This window comes from Beta vulgaris, chromosome 2 (assembly GCF_026745355.1).
Source record: "Beta vulgaris subsp. vulgaris cultivar EL10 chromosome 2, EL10.2, whole genome shotgun sequence".
In the NCBI taxonomy this organism is placed as follows: domain Eukaryota; kingdom Viridiplantae; phylum Streptophyta; class Magnoliopsida; order Caryophyllales; family Amaranthaceae; genus Beta; species Beta vulgaris.
The window spans coordinates 33,040,805-33,062,272 of record NC_079203.1 but is presented as its reverse complement, the minus strand read 5'-3'; the positions used below and the strand labels follow the sequence as shown (position 1 = coordinate 33,062,272).

General features: G+C 41.6%; 2 protein-coding genes across 2 annotated transcripts; both read right to left on the bottom strand.

The window, feature by feature from the left end:
• Positions 1-13,410: 13,410 nt before the first annotated feature.
• Positions 13,411-15,258, bottom strand: LOC104884166 (uncharacterized). The gene has a single exon (XM_010668765.3). The coding sequence runs from the start codon at positions 15,256-15,258 to the stop codon at positions 13,411-13,413; it is 1,848 nt and encodes a 615-aa protein (XP_010667067.3).
• A 3,791-nt stretch (positions 15,259-19,049) lies between these two features.
• On the bottom strand, positions 19,050-20,994 carry LOC125494815 (uncharacterized). The gene is made up of 2 exons (XM_048638638.1): positions 20,039-20,994; positions 19,050-19,632 (listed from the first exon to the last, which is right to left on the bottom strand). The coding sequence occupies exons 1-2, from the start codon at positions 20,992-20,994 to the stop codon at positions 19,050-19,052; spliced, it is 1,539 nt and encodes a 512-aa protein (XP_048494595.1).
• Between the last annotated feature and the right edge of the window lie 474 nt (positions 20,995-21,468).

Genomic DNA, 21,468 nt, shown 5'->3' with positions numbered 1-21,468 from the left:
ATTGTACGATTTTATATAGAGTTAGACTTATTTTCATGACCTTTAAAAAGTAGCAAATGCTGCTACTATTTAAATCAATAATGTTATGAGTCATATTTTCTTTAAATTCACTATTCATAGATCTTAGCAAATCTCAACCCTCTATCTATCCTTCTATTTGAATCACACGTTCCCTTCTTTTTCTCCTCTTCTTCACGTCTACCAATATCTCTCCTTCCATCCATCCCCTTTCCTCTTCGAAATTGAAAATTTTATGAAACCCTAGATTGCCACTGGCCGACTCTCACTTCCACCACAAATATCAAGCTAGTGATGATTTGCGACTTCGAGTGCTGGAAGCATTTGATAACGACGTCGATGCTGGTTCCCAATTCTCTCTCCTCCGACATCATCTTCTCGAATTTTCTATTCAACAACGATAATTTAAGAGATAAATGCAAGATTCTTGCCAACACTTATGGCTCCGCTTTTCCGCTCAAGATGGACCTTGTTCGCCAAATTCTTTCTAGGTTTTAATATATATATATATATATATATATATATATATATATTTCTTTCGTTTAGATTTCTTTGATTTGAGTTTTTTTTTCTTTATCGTTGTTTTTGTAATTTCGCCTTAGCTTTTAGTGATTGCTGTAAATTTGAATATGTTCAATCGAGACTGGTGCAAACCTTAAATGATATCTTTTTGCCGATTTTTGTTCTAAATTTTCGTGTGTTATGATGCTCAATTTGTTGCTAGTACTTAATCAACAATGATCGCTTGCCAAATTTTGTATTTTATACCTTGTGAATCTTAAAAGCGGAAATTTTCGCTGGTTTCATATGTTAGGAAATGGTTTATCTTTATTATATAAGGCAAGGGGGGAGCAATGGTGTCCTCTTTTGAAACGCCTATTTTGCCCCCCTTCCCTTTCTAAATTACGAAAGGAATGTCAAAATCAAAATCGGCACTCAAAGAAAACTACCTAAAATAAATTTACAACACTCACTCAAAAATCACTTAAAAGAAGAAACTTTACAATTCACCCATACAATTGAGAAAATCACGCAAATCACTCAAATAATCACGAAACTTTATTTAAACTTAAAATTAACATACAAACTAAAACTAGCTAATAACCTAGAACGTCAATACATACAAAAATATATACAAAAATTTACTTACAAATCACTATTCTCAAGAACCATTCACAATTAATGGTGGGTCATGATAAAAAATAGAGGTGAATTTGTAGTGAAATCAAAATTTAGAAGTTAGACAAGGAAAAAAATTATTTACTTTTTTACAGTGTTTCCTATATATAATGAAACTTTTACATATATTTGGACCTATTTTTTTTCTATTAAGTGAGAGATTTAAGTGACATAAACTAAACCAATCAAATTTTGCAACTAGAAACAATTATAGTTCGTATGTCTATGTTCAAATTGTGACTCTTATGCCGAAGAAAATTGAGTTTCTGTTTCGAAAAAAAATTCAAGCACGCATCGCGTGTAAAAAATTGTAGTCGGGATAATTGATTGTCACCTCCTACAGCAAATGGCATCTTGTGCTAAATCTTCCATTGCCTATGAGTCTAAAACCCTCGAGCCATTCCCTCTCCCACCCCTCCCAATTTCCATGCCTATCATAGCACAGAAATTGTACACCAATTTATCTTCACCTTCACTAGCACTTTTTGCAGAATTTTAAAAGTAAACTTAAAATAAAACCATCTTCTGATTCGAGGTTTCCAAGCAAAGGTTCATCAAGATTTAGGTCATCGGATGGTATAACCATGACGAGTATTGGCTAATCCGACCATCAAAGGTCCTATTCAAGATGCGATGAACTCTGACAACTATGATGGTAGTAAAACAACAAGAATGAGAGAGATACGATGACTGTGAAGTGTGAGAAAGAGAGAGACGTGGTGGAAGCAATGGCTAGGAAAAATAAGGGATGACAATGAGCGTGAATTGTAGAAGAAGAGAACAAATGTCCTACTTCTATAATCTATTTCATAGAAGGCTTTATTAATTGGCAACAACCAGGGAGAAATGGAACTCAAAACTTCTGTTTCTTTCGTTATTGTCAGCAAACAATCGGGGGGAATTAAGGGACTTTCTTTCTGTTTCATTTTTTTCTAATTCTCTCCCAAACCAAACCCCCCCCCCCCAAAAGGCCTGAATCAAATTGGCCCTAATTGGTTTCTTGTAATTTTCCATTGTTTGACATTTATATGTTAGCTAAGTCTTTCTTCGTCTTTAATTTATTTGTGATAAAAAAAACATTTTGAAGCAGAACGGACATTTTTGTTGCATTATACCTGATTTTTCTCAATAGAGGCTATACCTACTGCTGTCTAACCTTTACAGTCTTCTTTTTGCTGAAGCTTAGGTGATGGGGTTTTGAGTTTGGAGATTTGGATTATATGTGTCTATCGTCTAGAATGAGAACTAGAGACTTAATTTATAGTTTATTTCTTGTCAACGATCTAAATGCCTTATTTTTCTTATAGAACTTTTTGGCTCTATGTGCCAGTGGTTACTATGATGGGACCATATTTCATTAAAACATCAAAGGTTTCGTGATCTAGGAAGGAGATCCAACGGGCACAGGCAAAAGGGGTACCAGTATATGCGAAAAAAAAAATCAACGATGAGATAAGAGAGTCTCTTAAGGTATATTATGAACTATATTTAGTAATGTTTCTAATAATTGGATATGATGTCGTTCCTTTTTCATTGATAGGTTGTTCTTACACATTAGCCCGATTAGATTTCCGTCTTTAGACACGTAAATCTTACATATGGATGAAAGGCTTGTTAACTATTTTTCTACTGCTGAGTGAGTGTTTAAACTTCTTTGATCAAGTTATCCAATGCGTCTGATGTTTCTTCTGAAAGTTTACCTAGAACAAGAAATAAAAGCTTAGAATTTACTAGACTTACGAGGCCCAAGTGGCTTTAATACTTAATCATTGGATTGGTAGAGTTTGGTAACAAATTCAAAAATCAATGTAGGTAAGTCGGAAATTTAACATTGATATCGAATATAACATGTTGACAATAACTTTTAAATGATTATGTGTGGAATCACATATCAGTTACCAAATTGGAAAATAATTTCCATAAACTTTTGCAATGTAGTGTTTGAAATCAGAGTTGGTTTGAACGTGTAAAATTACTGTTGGAAACTACAATCTTACATTAATTTCTAATTGATGTGTTTGCTTTATGAAAAAGAAGATATCAATGAACTCCTATAAAATGGTTACGAAATTTAACCAATTGTTTTGACCGATATCGTTGAGAAATATGAATCTGTATTATCGAAGGATCCTTCCCTTCAAAGATCAAGTTAGTTCCCCTCTAAAGCATCCCAACATTTTGTTTAAATTGTTTGCTTGTAAGATTTTTCCCTTTTTAAAAATATCAGCCCATTTTTTCCTTTGTGAATTGTTTTACTTTTGTAATATTTTGGAGTTTGTTTATTCTTAGGTTTTATATGTTTCTGCTACTCAAATTTCCGTATTTCTTTATGAAGTTTCTATTATTTGATTTCTTAAGCTTTCACCTTTATGTGTTAAATTTGGTTGATTTGTGTATTTTTTGCAGATTCAAAGGAACAACTTTGTGTTTATGATTTAGATTGTTTCTGTACCCCTGTTGCCTGGTTGTATGTTCTCTGTCTCCAATTTTCAGTTTTAGCAATTATTTACGGAAAATGTGTCCTTTTCTAATTTATTTATGTGGTTCACTAATTGTGATAAGATCGATGTCTTTAAGTCCATCTATTGAGTGTTAATTTAGCTGTTTCCATGTATTAACTGAAATGTAATACTCAACTTTTACAAAGTTCATTTTTTCCCCTATATTTATTATTATTTTTCATATATATATCTTTAAGTCCATGCATATATATCTTTAAGTCAGCATATTGTTTTGTTTTCTAAGCAGCCTCCTCGTGTTCCAGAGCATAATGGACAAGTTCTTGAATCCTTAAATGAGGAAGATCTCAATATTGAGACTGGAGTATATGATCTTTCAAACAATGAAGATGGATCAATGACTGAAGAAGAAATTATTGAGCCGCCAGTTCAGTTGAATCAGAGAGCGAGTGTCATTATCACTTCAGGGCTACTTGTTCCTCAAGATGATGCACCCAAGAAATTTTATGCAGCAATTGTAAGCCTGCAACTCATTTAATTAGTTTTAATTTTTACTTCTCCGGAAAAATTAAACTGACAAACTGTTAATTATAGTTGAAGGCAATAAAGAAAAATTTAGCACCTATACCAATCAAAGCACCAACCACTAACGTCAGGGCCAAACCTCCAAGTAGGAACCCGAAGCAATTGTGAAATCTGCCCCATTATCTAGGCCATCAGTTTCAACAACTGATACTAGTCTTGGGGAAAAAGATATACCCGTGGGAGGTGCTTGATTCAATTCTTTAATGTTTTGTTGTATTGGTTATATTTTATTCAGAGGTTTGCAATATTGAAGATTTGGTTTTCTTATTTTGCTTTTAAACCTATTCAACAAATAGTTTTGATTATCAATTACTATAAATTTAATTTTAGATGTTTCCCCCGATATAAATCTCACCTTGGTCCAATCACCCTTGTATTTAGGATTTCTGTTTTTGTTGTATGTTCTAATTAAAAGGTGCAATGCATGAAAGGTTTAAACGACTTTAAATTACTTATAGCTTTTACTTTGTTCATACCACTATCAAGAGCATAAAAAGTGGCAAATGCGTGCTTACTTCCAGTTAGTCTATTCCATGATATGTTTTATAGTCAGTTAGATACACATGCTGAGTTATACAAGCAGATACATGTGCGTCTTCATGTCATCTATATAGCTTAAGTAAACTATTCTTCTAAGAAGGATGGTGTTTCGGTATCGAAAACGGTGCCGGACCCTTTGAGAGTTGTCCGACAGGAGATGGATGTCCGTGAGGGATCTGCAACAATGACAAACGTGAGCTACCCTCGGGGGTGTTTCGAGGAAACCCCCTCCGACGCTCAAGTCAGCTAAATACTCAAGAGGATTCTAGAGAGAGAGAGAGCTTAGAGAGAGAGAGATAGGCTATTTTTAGTATGAGAGAATGTACCTGCAGGAATAGTACTGGATGGCTATTTATAGGCGTACTATTCACCTGACAGGGCGTGTAATCTTGTGACACTTGTACTGTTGTGATTAATCTTGTCAGAGGGAAGATTCCCTTTACTTTGTCGTTTTCTATGGCCGCGACGGCAGTCTCGGCGCGAAGACAAAAGATGATGTTTCCTCTTTTGCGAATCCACGTCACCTCGGTTTGCTCCCGGGCAACTGGTAATGTCCGCTAGCAAACTTGGTCATACCGATACAACTAGCCCCCCAGCATCTTTGGCGGTCGTGACCGTCATGGATGTTTTAACTTGGTGACGTGGATAGATTAGGGTTCCATTGCTGATTGGTTCTCTTCTTACTTCCACGTGTCATCCTGGGGTGAGTCATTGGTTTTTGAAAAAGTGTAATCATTACTTGACTCTGGAATCCCGCTCGTTTTTTCCTTTTTAGACATTAGGGTATGTTGTATGATCGACACTTGTCGTTGATCCGTAGAGGCAGTTGATACGGTTTTAATCCTGACCTCTTATTTCGGTATTTAAAAGGAAAATTCCTTTTCATTTCCACTTTTACTCAACTTCTTCTCCTTCCTTCATACTCTTCTCTGGTTTTCTCCATTTTCTTGAGAACTCTGAAATCACTGTTTCCTGGCCCTAGATTGTTTCTTTTGCTTCGAAATTATCAAAGCTTGTTGCTTTCCTTCACCTTCTTCACAATTTCAGAAAAAGTTTGCTTTTTGGCTGTGTTTCTGGGTTTGCTCTGTGGGAATTCCTTCATCGTTGTTGCGACATTTTTTCCGGCGAACTTTTGCCTGAGAAGCGGTTTTTCGGGGCGTCTTTAACTTTCACGTATGTCTCTGTCCAGGTATCTTTTGCCTTTTAGTTTTTCTTTTCGTTTTTCGCTTTTATTTTTCTTCCTTGAAATCATGTCGGACCAGTCAGATAGTCAGAACTCTTTAGGAACTAACTTTATGACTGAGAGTGAGCCCTCTTCCCCTTCCCTTCATGGCGGGCCCAGCTCGTCAGATTCTAGCCCCCGAGACGGGAGGACTCGCCTCTTGGCCGACCTTCCTCTTACCTCTGACCGGGAGAAAGAGCTTAGATCTAAGTTTTTAAACGACCGTTCTTCTCCCGAACTGGCCAACTTGACCACTCAGTTTTTGACCGCTAGGATGAGTGGGGACAATCAAACACTTAAGGAATTGAGACACCAAATTCTGGCCCGTAGGACACTTAGGCATCCTCCCCCTGATGCTGTTTCCGGTCTGGATGTTCAACCCTTGAGGGAACATGCCTGGTTGGAGAGTTTAGCGGATGCTGGCGTCGTGACCGACCCCAGTGTCTTTGACCGTCTTGGCCGAGACCCAACTCCTTCTCATTCCTCTCACCCTCCTGTTGTCAATTTAGGTTCTGATAGCGACTCAATCACCAGCATGGATACTGATGCTCCTCCCTCTACTTTCGACCGGGACCAGGGTTTTCTTCCCCGCCAAATTGACATAGGTGAAAGCTCCAGTATGCCTTCCCCTTCTCGTCCTGAGCCCATTCCTGTCCGCAACGATGTTCTTCATTCTGGGATATGGTTGCCTCCCGATTATAGTCACGGACCCAAGACCACTGTTATCTGTAAGGTTTGGCGGTCAGCAGCTCTGGAATTAGAATACTGTAAGGTGGCGAAGGAGTTGTATGGCTTTCCACCTGAGTACGACCTGGTGATCCAAGCTGAGGGAGCCAGGGTAGTTGATTGTCCGGCAGGGCATGTAGCCATATATGCCCATCATCTTGAGTTTGGGTTGCGATTTCCCATGGACTTGGTGTTGGTGAAGATCTTGCAGGCTTTCAATGTCTGCCTTGCCCAACTGACTCCATTGGCCGTGAGGAATATCATTGCTTATATCTGGGTCTGTCGCTACTTAGGCTTCCCTGAGACCTTAAACTTGTTCCGCCACCTTCATTGGCTGAGACGGAATGGCTCTGCGGAAAGAGGATGGTGGTCTCTGATGACGGCCAAGGACAAGATAACCGTTTATCCAAAAATGAGCGGCCTGAAGAGTTGGCAGGGAGCCTTCTACTGTCTTAAGGTCCCGGATGATTTTCCTCTTCGCCGCCACTTTACCAAACCTTATCCTCTAATGGACGACGTTCCCAAGTATGATCTGTCCGAGGCCGAGAAGAAGGCTGTGAAGTATTTCGGCACTATGGATATGGTTGTTGAGGGAGAGGAGACCGAAATAAAAGCTCCCCGTATTTGGCTCCCACATGCCAAATACATTCTGGGTAACGGACCGCTGTCTGCCGTCTTTCTATGCCGGACTCATCCAGAAGGTGTGTAGTGTTATTCCTAGTCCGGCATTATACTTGGAATTCTTTTTGCTTTTATTCCTTTTTGCGTGCTGACGTACTAATTGGTTTACATTTTTCTTGTATTTGCAGGTGACGTCAGCTTAGATTTGGAAGAGTTGGGGTTAGACGATCAGTTACGTCCAATGTCTAACATCCCTGAAGAGCCCGTTTTTGACCATGATACCGTTCATGGTTTAACTGGTGGTCCGCGAGGCGCTGGCCGGAATACGGGACGGGGTGGCCGTGCTGGACGGACTGTCTGCCGTGCCGGTCATACATCGGGTCGTGCTCCCGGCCGGGGTGAGCCAACTCCATCCCGCTCTGCCATCCAGGTTCCCATTAACCGAGGTGGTAGCACCACCTCGCGTCGCCGCCCTAGGGACCCTGAGGTTGAAGTTCCTCACAAACGTCAGTCTGTGGAAGTTAACTCTGCAGACGTGACCGTGACTGGGGACCAAAGGCTGCCTACCTCTCCTGCCCGGGGACCGATGCCGGAGGTTCAGTTATCTCCTTCTTCCCTTCTCCGCAATCCCGGGACTGCCGTCGGATCCAGCTCCTTCACCCTCCCCCGCCAGAAGGTGTATGAGCTTCTGAGCCGGCCGAGCTTTCTCTCGGACTTAGGTCCGGGAATCTACTGTCGGGCCCAAGAGTAGATTGAAACTAGTATCGTCCCTCTTTGTGCGTCCGTGAAAGCTGCTCTGTTCCATCCTCCTTCGACTGCTGGCCAACTGTTTAGGCCAAATCTGGACGTGAGAGAGGATGAGTCCATTTTTGCGGACATCCCGGCCAATGGTGGTACTTTGGGGTACCGCCTTCTGAAAGGACTCCAACTACCTTTTGACCGTCCGGCAGATAAGTTGGTGGCGCCCGCTGCTCAGTTAGCTCACGACCTTGTCGTGGTAAGTGCATGCATTTTTCTTTCTTGCTTTGTTTCTTGTTGTTTTTTTTTTTTTTTTTTTTTTTTTGACTCTTTTTTGTGCTATGCTTTCAGGCCGGGAATTCTGCTGTTGAGCTTATAGCTCAATATTTGGAGTACCAGCGCCTGGCTGAGAGCGCTGGCGGGACCATCCAAGGCTTGGAGGCCGACAAGATTGGCCTTTCTGCTCAGATCTCTTAATTGGAAACCAGTCTGGAATCTGAGAAGAAAGCCAAGGCTGAGGCTGATAAGGAGCTGGGGAAGCTGCGCTTAAAAGCCAAAGAGCTAGGGGACCTGCAGCTGAAGAACTCTAACTTGGAAACTGCTCTCAAAGCGTCCAAGGATGAGAGGGAAACTGCTGCTGCTGAGGCCCGTCAAGCTGCTGTGGCGGACTTCAAGAGGTCTGAGGAGTTCGTTGGTCTTCTCGGCGAGCGGTATGACGGGGGCTGGGTGGCCGCTAAGAGGTGTGTCTGCCACTCCCATCCCAGCTTTGACTGGGAGCAGATGGAAGCCGCCTTTGGCGAGGGCGTCCACAGGCAACCCTTAGCAGATGAGCCCTATATCTGCTCCGAGGAGATTATTGCCAACATTTTGCCTACCGCTGAAGATGATGCGCCTCCTTCATGAAGACTTTGGCGGTCATCTTCAACCTCCTCTATAGCGTCCAATAGCTTGTAATAGTTTAGATTGTCAGCCTTTGAATGTCATGTAAACCTTGTTTTGACTTTTGCTACTGGATCCATAAATGCCTTGTTTTGAGTGGCTGACTAATTTTGTTTGTAGTTGGCCGCCAAGCCAGTAATTTATGATTTTCCTTTGATAGACAAATTTTCCTTGTATTCAATTTGAAGTTTTTGTGTCCGTTACGCTATATTAGTAATGTTCGTTTTGCTCATCGTGTCCGTTTAACCTTTCTGTTTTGCAACAATTGTTTGGCCTGTCATTTGGCCGCTATCGCTTGTCTTGCCTGTTATATGGCCGTTAGCGTTTATTTTGCCTGTTATGTGGCCGCTAATGTTTGCTTAGCCTGTCATATGGCTGGCACGAGTACTTAGCCTGTCATATGGCTATTAACTTTATTTAGCCTGTTATATGGCTGGTATGAGTACTTAGCCTGTCATATGGCTATTAACTTTATTTAGCCTGTTATATGGCTGGTATGAGTACTTAGCCTGTCATATGGCTATTAACTTTATTTAGCCTGTTATATGGCTGGTATGATTACTTAGCCTGTTATATGGCTGGTAACTTTTGTAACAATTAGTTCACTTTACTTAGCGAAAATATGGGGAGTAATGGACAAAGATAAACAGAATATATCGGAATGCTAACAGAGTTTTATTTATGTATAATGCCATCAAAGGCTCTCGGCCCATTACATTTCTTTTGGACTACACATAGTATTTCTTAAGGACGTCAGCATTCCAGCAGTTCTTCAGCTCTTTCCCATCCATTCCTTTGAGAATGAAGGATCCCGGACCTATCTTTCGAGCTACGATATATGGGCCTTCCCAATTGGCAGTTAATTTACCCCTGCATGAGCTTTTCCAGTGGCGGCTGTCCTTCGCAGAACTAACTCGCCTTCAGCTAACGGTCTTTCCAAAACCCTCTTGTTGTAGGCTTTACGGATCCGGTCCTTGTACACCGCTGATCTCAGCTCCGCTTTTAACCTTATCTCTGGCAAGAAATCCAGATCCTCCCTTAGTGCTTGATCATTCCTTTCCAGGGCCTGATGTTTTATCCGGTAGGTGGGCAAGCCTACTTCTACGCGAGCACTGCTTCTGCACCAAAGTAGCTTGAAAGGGCTTTCTCCTGTCGCTTCTTTCTCAGTTGTCCTATTTGCCCATAGAACAGTCGGTACCATCTCAACCCATTTTCCTTTAAACTCATCGAGCTTCTTTTTCAAGGCGTTCAAAATTTGCTTGTTAGCGGCCTCTGCCTGACCGTTACTCTGGGGGTGGCACACAGCGGAATATGCAAATTTCACGCGGAAGTCCGAGAGGAAAGCCTGAATGGGTCTGCAATCAAACTGGACCCCATGGTCAAACACGATCGCAGCCGGGATGCCAAACCTAGTCATGATGTTCTGCCAGATGAACTTTTTTACTTGGTTGGCCTTTATCTTTGCTGTCGGCTCCGCTTCGATCCACTTCGTGAAGTAATCTATACCCACAATCAAGAAACGCCTTCCTCCCGTCGCAGCAGTGAACGGTCCCAAGATATCCATTCCCCACTGTGCGAATGGTATCGGACATAGAATGGGCTGCAAGTCATTAGCGGGCCTATTTATCACCGGTGCAAACTTCTGGCACTTATCACATTTTTTCACATAACTTGCGCATCGGCCAACATGCTGGGCCAGTAGAATCCAGCTCTGAGTGCCTTTAAAGCCAGTGCTTTACCTCCAATGTGGTTTCCACAGACACCCTCGTGGATTTCTTCCATTATCTTCACGGCCTCGGCAGATGTTGCGCACTTTAACAGTGGCAGGCTAAATGATTTTTTGTACAACTCGTTCTGGTATATCACGTACCAATTTGCTTGTTTCTGCAACTTTTTGGCGGCCATGGGATCTGCTGGGAGCATTCCTGTTTGCTTGTACTTCACTAGCTCTGTAAACCATTCCCCTTGTTGGTCAATGCTGTTTATCACGGCCACTTTCTGGGCAATGCTTTTTTCCTTGAGGATGTCAACCGTTCCATTCCTTCTACCTGGAATGAATCTGAGCTAGCTAGTTTAGATAGGGAGTCCGCTTCATGTTCTCAGCCCTTGGAATGCTTCTACTTCAAACTGTTCCAGCTGTGATATGACTTCTTTGGCTTTCTCCACATACTTAACCATGTTGGGTCTCGGACCTTAAATTCTCCTTTAAGCTGACTGCTAACCAACTGTGAATCTGTTTTCAAAAGGACGCTTTTAGCTCCTGCTGCAATGCACATTCTTAAGCCAGCAATGGCTGCCTCATACTCTGATTCATTGTTTGAGGCTGGGAAAGCAAATTTGATGGCGTACTCGAAGGTGTTTCCTTCTGGGCTGGTTATCACAATACCGGCCCCAGCCCCGCTCGCGGCCGAAGAACCGTCTACCTCCAGCATCCATGATTCTTTTTCTTTTATCTCTGCCTCCTCATATGCCTCAGTCATGAAGTCCGCCAGTGCTTGTGCTTTTATGGCCGTTCGCGGCTTGTACTGAATATCATACTCCGACAACTCGATGGCCCATTTCAATAGGCGCCCAGAGGTGTCCATCCTTTGCAGAGCTTTCTCCAATGGCTGATTTGTTAACACCTGTATCGGATGACAGTCAAAATAGGGCCTTAACTTCCGAGCCGCTATAATAACCGCCAATGCCATTTTCTCTATCTGCTGATACCGGCTTTCTGGGCCGTTAAGGATGTGGCTGACAAAGTATATTGGATGTTGCTGTTTTTCCCTTTCTGTTATCAGCACTGCCGCTACCGTTTTGGGGAGGCCGAGATGTACAATTGCAGTGTGTCTCCCGCCTCGGCCTTGTTATTGTTGGCAGCTTTGCAAGGTGCTCTTGACGGCCGAGAAAGCTTTGCTCTGCTCTTCTCCCCATTCGAACTTTTTATTCCCCTTAGCAATGCGAAAAAACGGAAGGGCCTTATCAGCCGACTTCGATATGAATCTCTCAAAGCGGCCATCCTTCCGTTAATCTCTGGATGTCTTTGACGCCTTTGGGCTCTGGAAGGCTCAAAATTGCTTGAACCTTGTCCGGGTTCGCGTCAATGCCTCTTTTGCTCACCATAAACCCAAGAAATTTTCCTGCTCTCACGCCAAAGACACACTTCTTTGGGTTCAATTTCATGCTGTATTTTCTCAATGTTTTGAATGTTTCTTCCAGATCCACCAGATGCTCTCGGTCCGTTTTACTCTTGACAATAGAGTCGTCCACATACACTTCTATTTACGCCCTTTCTGAGCCGCAAACTTCTGGTAGGTTGCCCCAGCGTTTCTCAGGCCGAAAGGCATTGCCTTATAATTGTAAACACCCCCATCTTGATGAATGCCGTTTTCTTACGGTCCTCTTTTAACAAACTTGATCTGATGATACCCTGAGAAGGCATCCATGAAACTCAGTAGTGCATGTCCGCTAGTAGAATCCACTAGCTGATCTATCCTTGGCAGAGGATAGCAGTCCTTAGGGCATGCCCTATTCAGGTTTTGAATCCACGCACATACGCCATTGGCCGTTGGCCTTCTTCACCATGACTACATTTGCCAGCCATTCAGGGTAGTCACAAGGCTCGATAAAATCAGCCGCTATCAGCTTTTCTACTTCTTCTTTGATGGCCTTATTTTTTCGGCCGAGAAGGCTCTCTTCTTCTGCTTTACCGGTCGGACTGCGCTGTCGACGTTTAAACGATGGACCATCACGGCCGGGTCTATTCCCGGCATCTCGTCCGCTGAGAATGCAAATATGTCAGCATTTTCTCTTAGGAGAGTTACCAGGTTTACCCGGACCTCTGGGTCCATGTCCATCCCGACCGCGACCGACCGAGCAGGATCATCTGCCAATCTTCTTGTTAGTTCTCCATCAGGCTGTGGCCTCGGCTCATCCTCTGGCCGGGACTCCAACTCTTCTAGCGGCACTTCTTACTCTTCCGGACAGTGATACTTCCTCTTCTTCATTACTTCTTCTCTCCTCCTGAGTTCTTCTCAGGGCCCTCCTCTGTTTTCTTGAGGGGGTTCCGGATTTTCTACCGGAAACCTTCTGGCCGGTTGCTTTAAGGTTGTTAAGTAGCATGATCTTGCCATCTCCTGATTCCCTTCAATCTTGATGTGATCCGTCATTGGAAACATACAACATGGTCAGGTGGTAAGTTGAGACGACACCTTGGACGTCATGAATGAAGGCGTCCAATGATTGCATTGTATGCTCCCGGAACATCCACTACCAGAAACTCAGTCATGACGTCTCTGGCTGACTCATCCTCCCAATACGTACTGGGAGTGAGATTAACCCTTCTGGCACCACTGATGCCCCTGTGAATCCAATGACGGGATATCGACCGGCTTCAAGTACTCACGGCTCAGCATGAGCTTTTCGAATGTTGATAGTACAGAATATTGCGGAGTTTCCTCCATCCACCAAAATTCTATGTACCAAACAGTTTGAGACTTTCAGTGTTACTACCAGCGGATCATCATGAGGATACACCACATGCTTTGCATCCTCCAGAGTAAATGACATGGCCGGCATTGCTGGCGGATTCTTCCATGGCAAGCTGGCGTTGAAATTGACTTGATGTCGGAACTCCTTCAAACTCGCCTTTGCGCCGTTAACATTTCCTCCATGGATAGGACCCCCACTGATAACGTGGATCTCGCTGATCCGAGATTGAACATTTCGAGTCACGGGCTTTACAAGATCACCTTCTTTTGTCTGGGCCTTGTACTGACTGAAATAACCTCTTCTTATCAGATCCTCCAGGTTATCTTTTAAGTGCCGGCAATCCTCAGTTATGTGGCCGTGATCTCCATGGAAATCACACCATTTACTTTTGTCACGATTTTTGTGGAACATCTGTCTCGGACGTTGCCACTTATCACTGTCCTTATTCATCAGAAAAATTTGGCTTCTAGAAGTGGTGAGTTGAGTATATGCATCGACCCTATCCTTGCGTTCACCTCCTTCCCGGCCACTCTTTTCACGATCTCTGCGATCGCGATCATACCTTTCATTCTCCCTGTCTCGGTCATTTCCCCTCTTGACCATGTTTGACTCCTGCTTTCTTTCCTCTCGGCCCCGATCCGCCTCGCGGGCCTTCTCCTTCTTCTTGTCATCTTTCTTTCCAGCCTCCCTGTTGCCTACAGCCTTATCAAATTCTTCCCCTCTTATATAGTCATTGGCCTTGCCAAGGACGGGACCCAGGGTTGTGTATGACTTTCGGCCCAGATAATTCCGGAAGGGTGATCCCTCCTTGAGTCCTGTCATTAAGGCCAAAACGGCCACGTCCTGCTGCAGTCGAGGTATTGAAACTGCCTCGACATTGAAGCGGCCAATGTAGTCCCTCAGGCTCTCATTTTCTCCTTGTTTGACTGACAGCAATTCCCCAGTGGTGCGCTCACGGCGCCTATTGCTTACAAAGTGCGTACTGAACATGGATGACAGCAGAGAAAAGCTAGAGACGCTACCTGGCTTGAGACTTTTGAACCATGTCTGAGCTATTCCAGTCAAGGTTGAGGGAAAGACTTTACACCATATGGCATCAACTTGAGTGTAAAGGAACATATGTCCTTCGTAGGCCGCGACGTGATCATCGGGGTCTGATGTGCCATCATACTTGGAGGACGGCATTTTGATTCGTGTCATAGGATGATTCAGTATCTCCGGAGTGAAGGGGGAGAGCTTAGGCTTGATCAAGAGGTGACCGCCAGCCGAATAGTTACTAGCACCAACGGTACTGTACTCACGGCGGGAGTGACCCTGCGTTTCTTCTTCAGAATAGTATACCTCCTCAGTTTCCAGAATTTCCTCCTCATAATCAGATCGGTCTATTTTCTTTTCCATTTCCCGTCCCTCTTTTCCCAAGGACTGCATTTTTCGAAGCGGGGTCCCATCCGCGTTCCTACCAGCCATAGCCGGTGGTCGCTTACAGGTACCGCCAGAGGGTTGGGGAGGAGCATTTTGTTGAGGATTACCTGTCAGCATCTGGATGAATGATGCTACCGTTTGCAATTGCTCGGGAGAGAATTGACTTAGCTGTGCCAAGTTGAATGGTACGTTGGTGTTTGGGGTTTGCTCCTCGTTTCCCGGTGTCCGGTAGTGGAACTGTGGGTTTCCCAACGCACCAGTGATGACTGGCTGCGAGGAATTCTGGCCTTGCTCAAACTCAGGCTGACCATGGGTAGCGTTGTTTGTGTCTTCCATGACTGATACCTTAGAAAGGGTGAGGTCCCCTCCTTCTAGCGCCAGTTGTTTCGGTATCGAAAACGGTGCCGGACCCTTTGAGAGTTGTTCGACAGGAGATGGATGTCTGTGAGGGATCTGCAACAATGACAAACGTGAGCTACCGTCGGGGGTGTTTCGAGGAAACCCCCTCCGACGCTCAAGTCAGCTAAATACTCAAGAGGATTCTAGAGAGAGAGAGAGCTTAGAGAGAGAGAGATAGGCTATTTTTAGTATGAGAGAATGTACCTGCAGGAATAGTACTGGATGGCTATTTATAGGCGTACTATTCACCTGACAGGGCGTGTAATCTTGTGACACTTGTACTGTTGTGATTAATCTTGTCAGAGGGAAGATTCCCTTTACTTTGTCGTTTTCTATGGCCGCGACGGCAGTCTCGGCGCGAAGACAAAAGATGATGTTTCCTCTTTTGCGAATCCACGTCACCTCGGTTTGCTCCCGGGCAACTGGTAATGTCCGCTAGCAAACTTGGTCATACCCATACAGATGGATATTTTGTTTAGAGTGTGGAATCCCAAAATTTTGGTTGGACGCGTTATAAAGTTGAAGGAGCGAAAAGCAAAGGTTCAAGCAAAGGGGTATATCGAGGGGTGAGAGGTATCCTTTACATAAATCTCTCTCTCTTTTTTGGTATGCAAGTGTAAGATATGTAGTCAAACCATGAACAATTTACAACCTAATTTCGAGGAAACAAGGAGAATGCCTCTTGTGACCAGAACAAAAACAAGACAAACTACAAGAAGCCCAAAAAAAAAAAAAAATTAATGAGTGAGGTTTCTATACTAACTTCTCTCTCTCTAAGTAACAGAGTGAACTGTGTCATAGGCTTTTTAGAGATCTATGAGACTTAACTTTCTTCCTGCCATAATGTTTCATTAGGTCTTGCAATGCCATGATGTTGTGAGTGATATATCTACCATGTACAAACCCACTTTAGCTTGCCATGATCAGATCTGAGAGGACTTACCTCAATCTGCCACACAAAACCTTTGTTACACTTTTATACAATGTGTTACATCATGAAATGGGTCTGAACTCATTAATATTGTGTGGGCACTTGATCTTGGTAACCAATATTATATAGTTTTGTTCACTTCTTTCAACATGTTCATTTCCTATAACACATCCAATACAACATCAATAACTTCCTCCCCCACAAATAATGTCCATGTACCTCTCTAAAAATGTGTACCAAAACCATCAACTATTGGAGCTTTACAACTTGGGATAGATAGAAAAGCCTTATTAACCTCCTCTATAGTACATGAAGCACTAGAAAATGTTTATGTATTCATTTGTAATAAGAGGGCCCTCTAGGATTAATTGAATATTGTTAAGCTTCTTACCATGTTATCCTGACCCAAAAGAGATTCATAATACTTCATAAAAGCATTAGAAACACCTTCAAACATGTCTTGCCAATTACCTTCACCATCATATATACTATATACTTGGTTCTGGATTCTCCTTGGTCCAATACTCTAGTGAAACAAAGCTACATTTTCATCTCTAGCTTTAATTCACTCCGATTTTGCCTTATGAGCCAGAATTTTGTACATGTCTGATGCTTGATATGATAATCTTTCACAATTGCTAGTTCATTTTCAGCCAACAATAAATCTCCAGGATGTTCATGCATTAATTTTTGAGCTTCAATTATCTTATTGTATGCTCGAATTTCATCAACTTATAGGTCTAAAAAGCCTTCTCTATTCAGAGATTTCAAAGCCTGCTTACATTTTTCAGCTTCCTTACAACCCTATACATTCTTGTAGCTTGAACTTCTGTATTCCAAGATGTTCTCACCGTGTCTTCAAAAAGAGGAGAAAGTCTTCTCATAGTGTAATATTTAAAAGGATGATTGTCTTCTCTTTCATCAGGATAAACAATTATCACAATAGGTGAATGATCAAATTCACCTTCGCTATGAAAAGAAGCTTATGATGTGCTAAACATGCTTTGGCGGGCATGGTTAGCTAATACTCTATTCAACTTGGAAAAGGCTCTAGCATTACCTTGTTGTTTATTATTCCATGTAAAAGAAAATCTTGAACATTTGATATAACTCATATCACAATGTTGCATACACAAAATCATATCCGTTATTTAAGCATTTCTCAAATGAGAGTCAATTCTTTCATATGTGTTCATCACACAGGTGAAGTCCCCACACATGATCCATGGTTCTGCAGTGTGTAAAATTTTCAAGTCCTCCTATAATTCTTCTCTCTGTAATCTTTCATTGAATCCATAAAAGAATGTGTAAAAGAAACCAATCCTACCACCCACTGGTTCCAAGTAACAATGCAACAATTGACTTGTTGCTTTTATAATATTCATCTGAAAACATCGAGGTTTCGAAGATAAGACTATTCTTCCACCATTATGGAAGTTTGAATTAGTGATAAAACCACCAACCACTGAACATCCTTTGGTAAAGGCTACCTAAATTGACAGCATTAACCTTCATTTCTCATAGGCTAACAATACCAGCTGAAAGTTTGTGAGTATATTGTGTTACATCCTTTTGTTTCTTGATATTATTAATGCCTTTAACATTCTAGCAAAGCATTTTATGTATTCACAACAGGAGGCTCCCCCCTCTTGATTATTGTTCAACTCCAGCACCCACAATGGTTGGAGCCTCTTTGTCTTGATGTTCTATCAACTTGTTCAGTACTTGATAATAGTTCTGAGCACTAGTCTTTTGTAAACTGGAAGATCTTACCCTAATAGGCTTCAAAGCTTTTTGAAAGCCATCAGGGTCTACCTAAGGTACTTTTCTAGCTTCCGCACTCTTCACCACAACCTGCTGTGTTTTATCACCAGTGTCCTCCTTGCCTTGAGTCAACCTTGCTTCCACCACAAGTTGTTGCTTAGGCGCCTATATTTTCTTCTGTTTTTGCCTTCTACAATCCTTGGTTAAATGACCCATCACCTTGCAATGCTGGCAGTGTTGTGGCATCCATTCAAATACCACTGGGATAGGTGTAAGTTCACCAGGTTCATTCTAAAATTGGATTGAATCTAGGAAATGTTGATCCAATTTAACATAAATCAAAATCCTTGCATATTGCAGCTTATCTATATTGATATAGTGGGTGATAATGAAAACTAAGTAGTGGTTAGAAAAATAATCCAGACGAAACAAAGTCGACTTTGTCAAATAAGTAGTAGCATGAAAAAAGACACCATGGCAACAGAGATAGAGAAAAGTACCTAGCTTGGGAATCTGATGTATCCACATCATCGACATTAAGTGGACAAGAGAAATCAAATACACCCAAATAGTGTTTACCCAGATATGAAAAAGCAGAGCCATAGCATGAGAACCCAAGAAATACCAAACAAAATCACACGAATAGTACTTAAAAGAAACTACAATAGAAAAGCATTAATAAAGTCAAGTAGAACTAAGAAAGTGTAAAAAAAAAACCTAACCAGAATGAGAAAAGGTTGAGCAAAGTGAAAAAGGCAAAAATGATTTAAACAACATATAAAAGAGTGTAAAACTCAGTCTTAAGCTCTAAAAATTATGAGTCAAGTATCGGTATCAGCATGCATCCAATCCCATTCTGTATCATCATGTTCAAAGTCTTCCTCATGGTAAATTATATACAAAGCATCTACGATGTCAGTGATTTCCACCAATCTTACTTCACCACTAACTCTTGAATAAGTATCACTTGCATCCACATTAGGTATGTCACTACCACTAAAATCAATAGCTTCTTCCCAATAGGTTTCCTCATTCATTGTTTCCTCGAAGTCGAATAAGTCTCTTGGACCCGTTGCATGACATAGTGAATATCATGTTCTTGTGGATCTTGTACATAAAAAACCTGATGAACTTGTGAAGCTAACACAAAAGGATCACTTTGAGAACATTTCTTTTTGAAATTGACAAATGTAAGCCCAAACTCATCAACATTTGTAAGAAACCATTGACACTTAAATAACACGACACTAAATTGAGACCAAAAATCCAACTCAATAATTTCTTGTATTACACCATAGTAGGTAACGTCTCCATCCATGAGATTTCGATCCCTTGAACTAGCAAAACTTGAAGTCGTGGCTATTAAAGTGACTCCACTATTTTGAGTCTTTATACTTGAATCACACCCCTTTGTGCAAAACCTATAACCATTCACAAAATATCCCATGTACCTCCTAGCCTTAGTGTTAGGAACCTTAGCCAACCAAAACAATTGGCCATCAACTTGTTCTCTTTGAACCTTTTCTTGGAACAAATCAATAAAATTGTTGCTATGACTTTGAGCATCATCCCATCTACGCTTTCGCCTATGGCTATTTACTAATTGTTGATGTTCTCTAAAATTTATAGAAGATATATGTTATAAGTAAAATGACAAAATGTAATAAAAAATAAAAAGCATAACTTTTACTTACTCTATATATTTTTCAATAGCTGTATTGTTGCAGTTGAAGATGATATATCTATGTGCTTGCTTCTTACTTATAACGTTTAAAGATAATCCTTTTCCTTTTCTTGTCCTTTTTCCTCCAATAGGATGCCCTGCCTTTGGAAAAATGGATGAATCATCTTCACTCTAGTTCATTTCACATTGCCTAGCACATCTTCTATCCAATCTAGTCTTTACACCATCATGCAAATATCTAGAACAAAATGTCAAGCATTCTTCCATCATATAGCCTTCAGCTATGCTTCCTTCTGGACGACTCCTATTACGGACATAAGATTAACTTACCAAGATACCTCTCAACAAAGTACATCCAGCGATACTCCACCGGTCCACTATATTTAGTTTTATCAACTAAATGACTAGGCAAATGAACCATAACATCAAAGAAGGCAGGAGGGAATATCATTTCGAATTGACAAAGTATTTCAACAACTTCAGATGCCAACTTGTCGAACTCTTTGAGGCCAAGAATCTTGCTACATATGCCACGAAAGAAGTTTCCCAGTCTAATTAAAGGTACATCAACACTTTTCGGCAATGTCTTTCGGACAGCAAGTTGCAGCAAGTGATGTAGCAAGACATGCGCATCATGGCTTTTGTAACCAGTAAACCTTCGTTCTTTAACTTGTACACATCTTGTTATATTCGATGCATAACCATGAGGGAGCTTTGCGTCCTTAAAAACTTTAAGAAATAAATCCTTTTCTACATTACCCATTGTAAAAGGTGCTGGAGGCACTAACAAGCGCTTACCATCTTCTGAAGGAAAAGGGTGGAGATGTGGTTTTATGTTAAGATCCATCAAATCGAGACGTGCCTTAATGTGGTCCTTTGTCTTTCCTGGAACGTCCAAGAGTGTGTTGATGATATTATCAAAGAAATTCTTCTCAATATGCATGACATCAAGATTGTGACGATATTTAATATTATCCCAATATTGCATTTCCAGGAATACATACTTCTTTTTCCATTTACCTTTACTAAGTCCTTTTTTTCTCTTTCCAAAATCATTTACAAAGTCTTTCAATTCATTTAGCAGATCAGTACCCCATAAAGGAGAAGGTGCAACTCTATCCTCCACTTCTCCACTAAATGATTTTTTATCGTTCTGCCAAGGATGGCCCATATCAAGAAGCCTTCGATGGTCCATATAACAATTCTTTCCACTGTGATCTAAGTAATGAGGTCTTACATCATGGTTATAGCTCGGACATGCATAATTTCCTTTAGTAGTCCATCCAGGCAACATAGAATATGCTGGAAAATCATTTATCGTACCTAGTAAAGCGGGCATGTAATTGGAATGTCTGCTTCTTAAAAGCATCATAGGTCTCCACCCCATCTTCCCACAATTCCTTCAACTCATCAATCAAAGGTTGCAAATAGACGTCTATGTCATTTCCAGGCGACTTAGGCCCAGGAATTAACAAAGATAACATGAAATATTTAGGTTTCATTGACAACCATGGTGGAAGATTATAATTAATTAACACGACGGGCCATGTGCTATGAGCAACGCTCATAGTCCGAAATGGGTTGAATCCATCGCTAGCAAGAGCCAACCGAACATTTCGTGGATCGATCGCAAAGGTTCGATGTGAAGAATCTAAGTCCTTCCAAGACTGGCCATCTGCTGGATGCCTAATGTACTCATCTTGTGTTCTTTTTTTGTCATGCCAAATCATTAATTCAGTCGTCTTAGAACACATATATAATCTTTGGA

Coding starts and splice junctions, on each gene's coding strand:
- LOC104884166 (XM_010668765.3), bottom strand. CDS start 15,258: ATGGAAGACACAAACAACGCTACCCATGGTCAGCCTGAGTTTGAGCAA.
- LOC125494815 (XM_048638638.1), bottom strand. CDS start 20,994: ATGTTGCCTGGATGGACTACTAAAGGAAATTATGCATGTCCGAGCTAT. Junction 19,633..20,038: donor TGGATGTACTTTGTTGAGAG/GTATCTTGGTAA, acceptor TATAAATTTTAG/AGAACATCAACAATTAGTAA.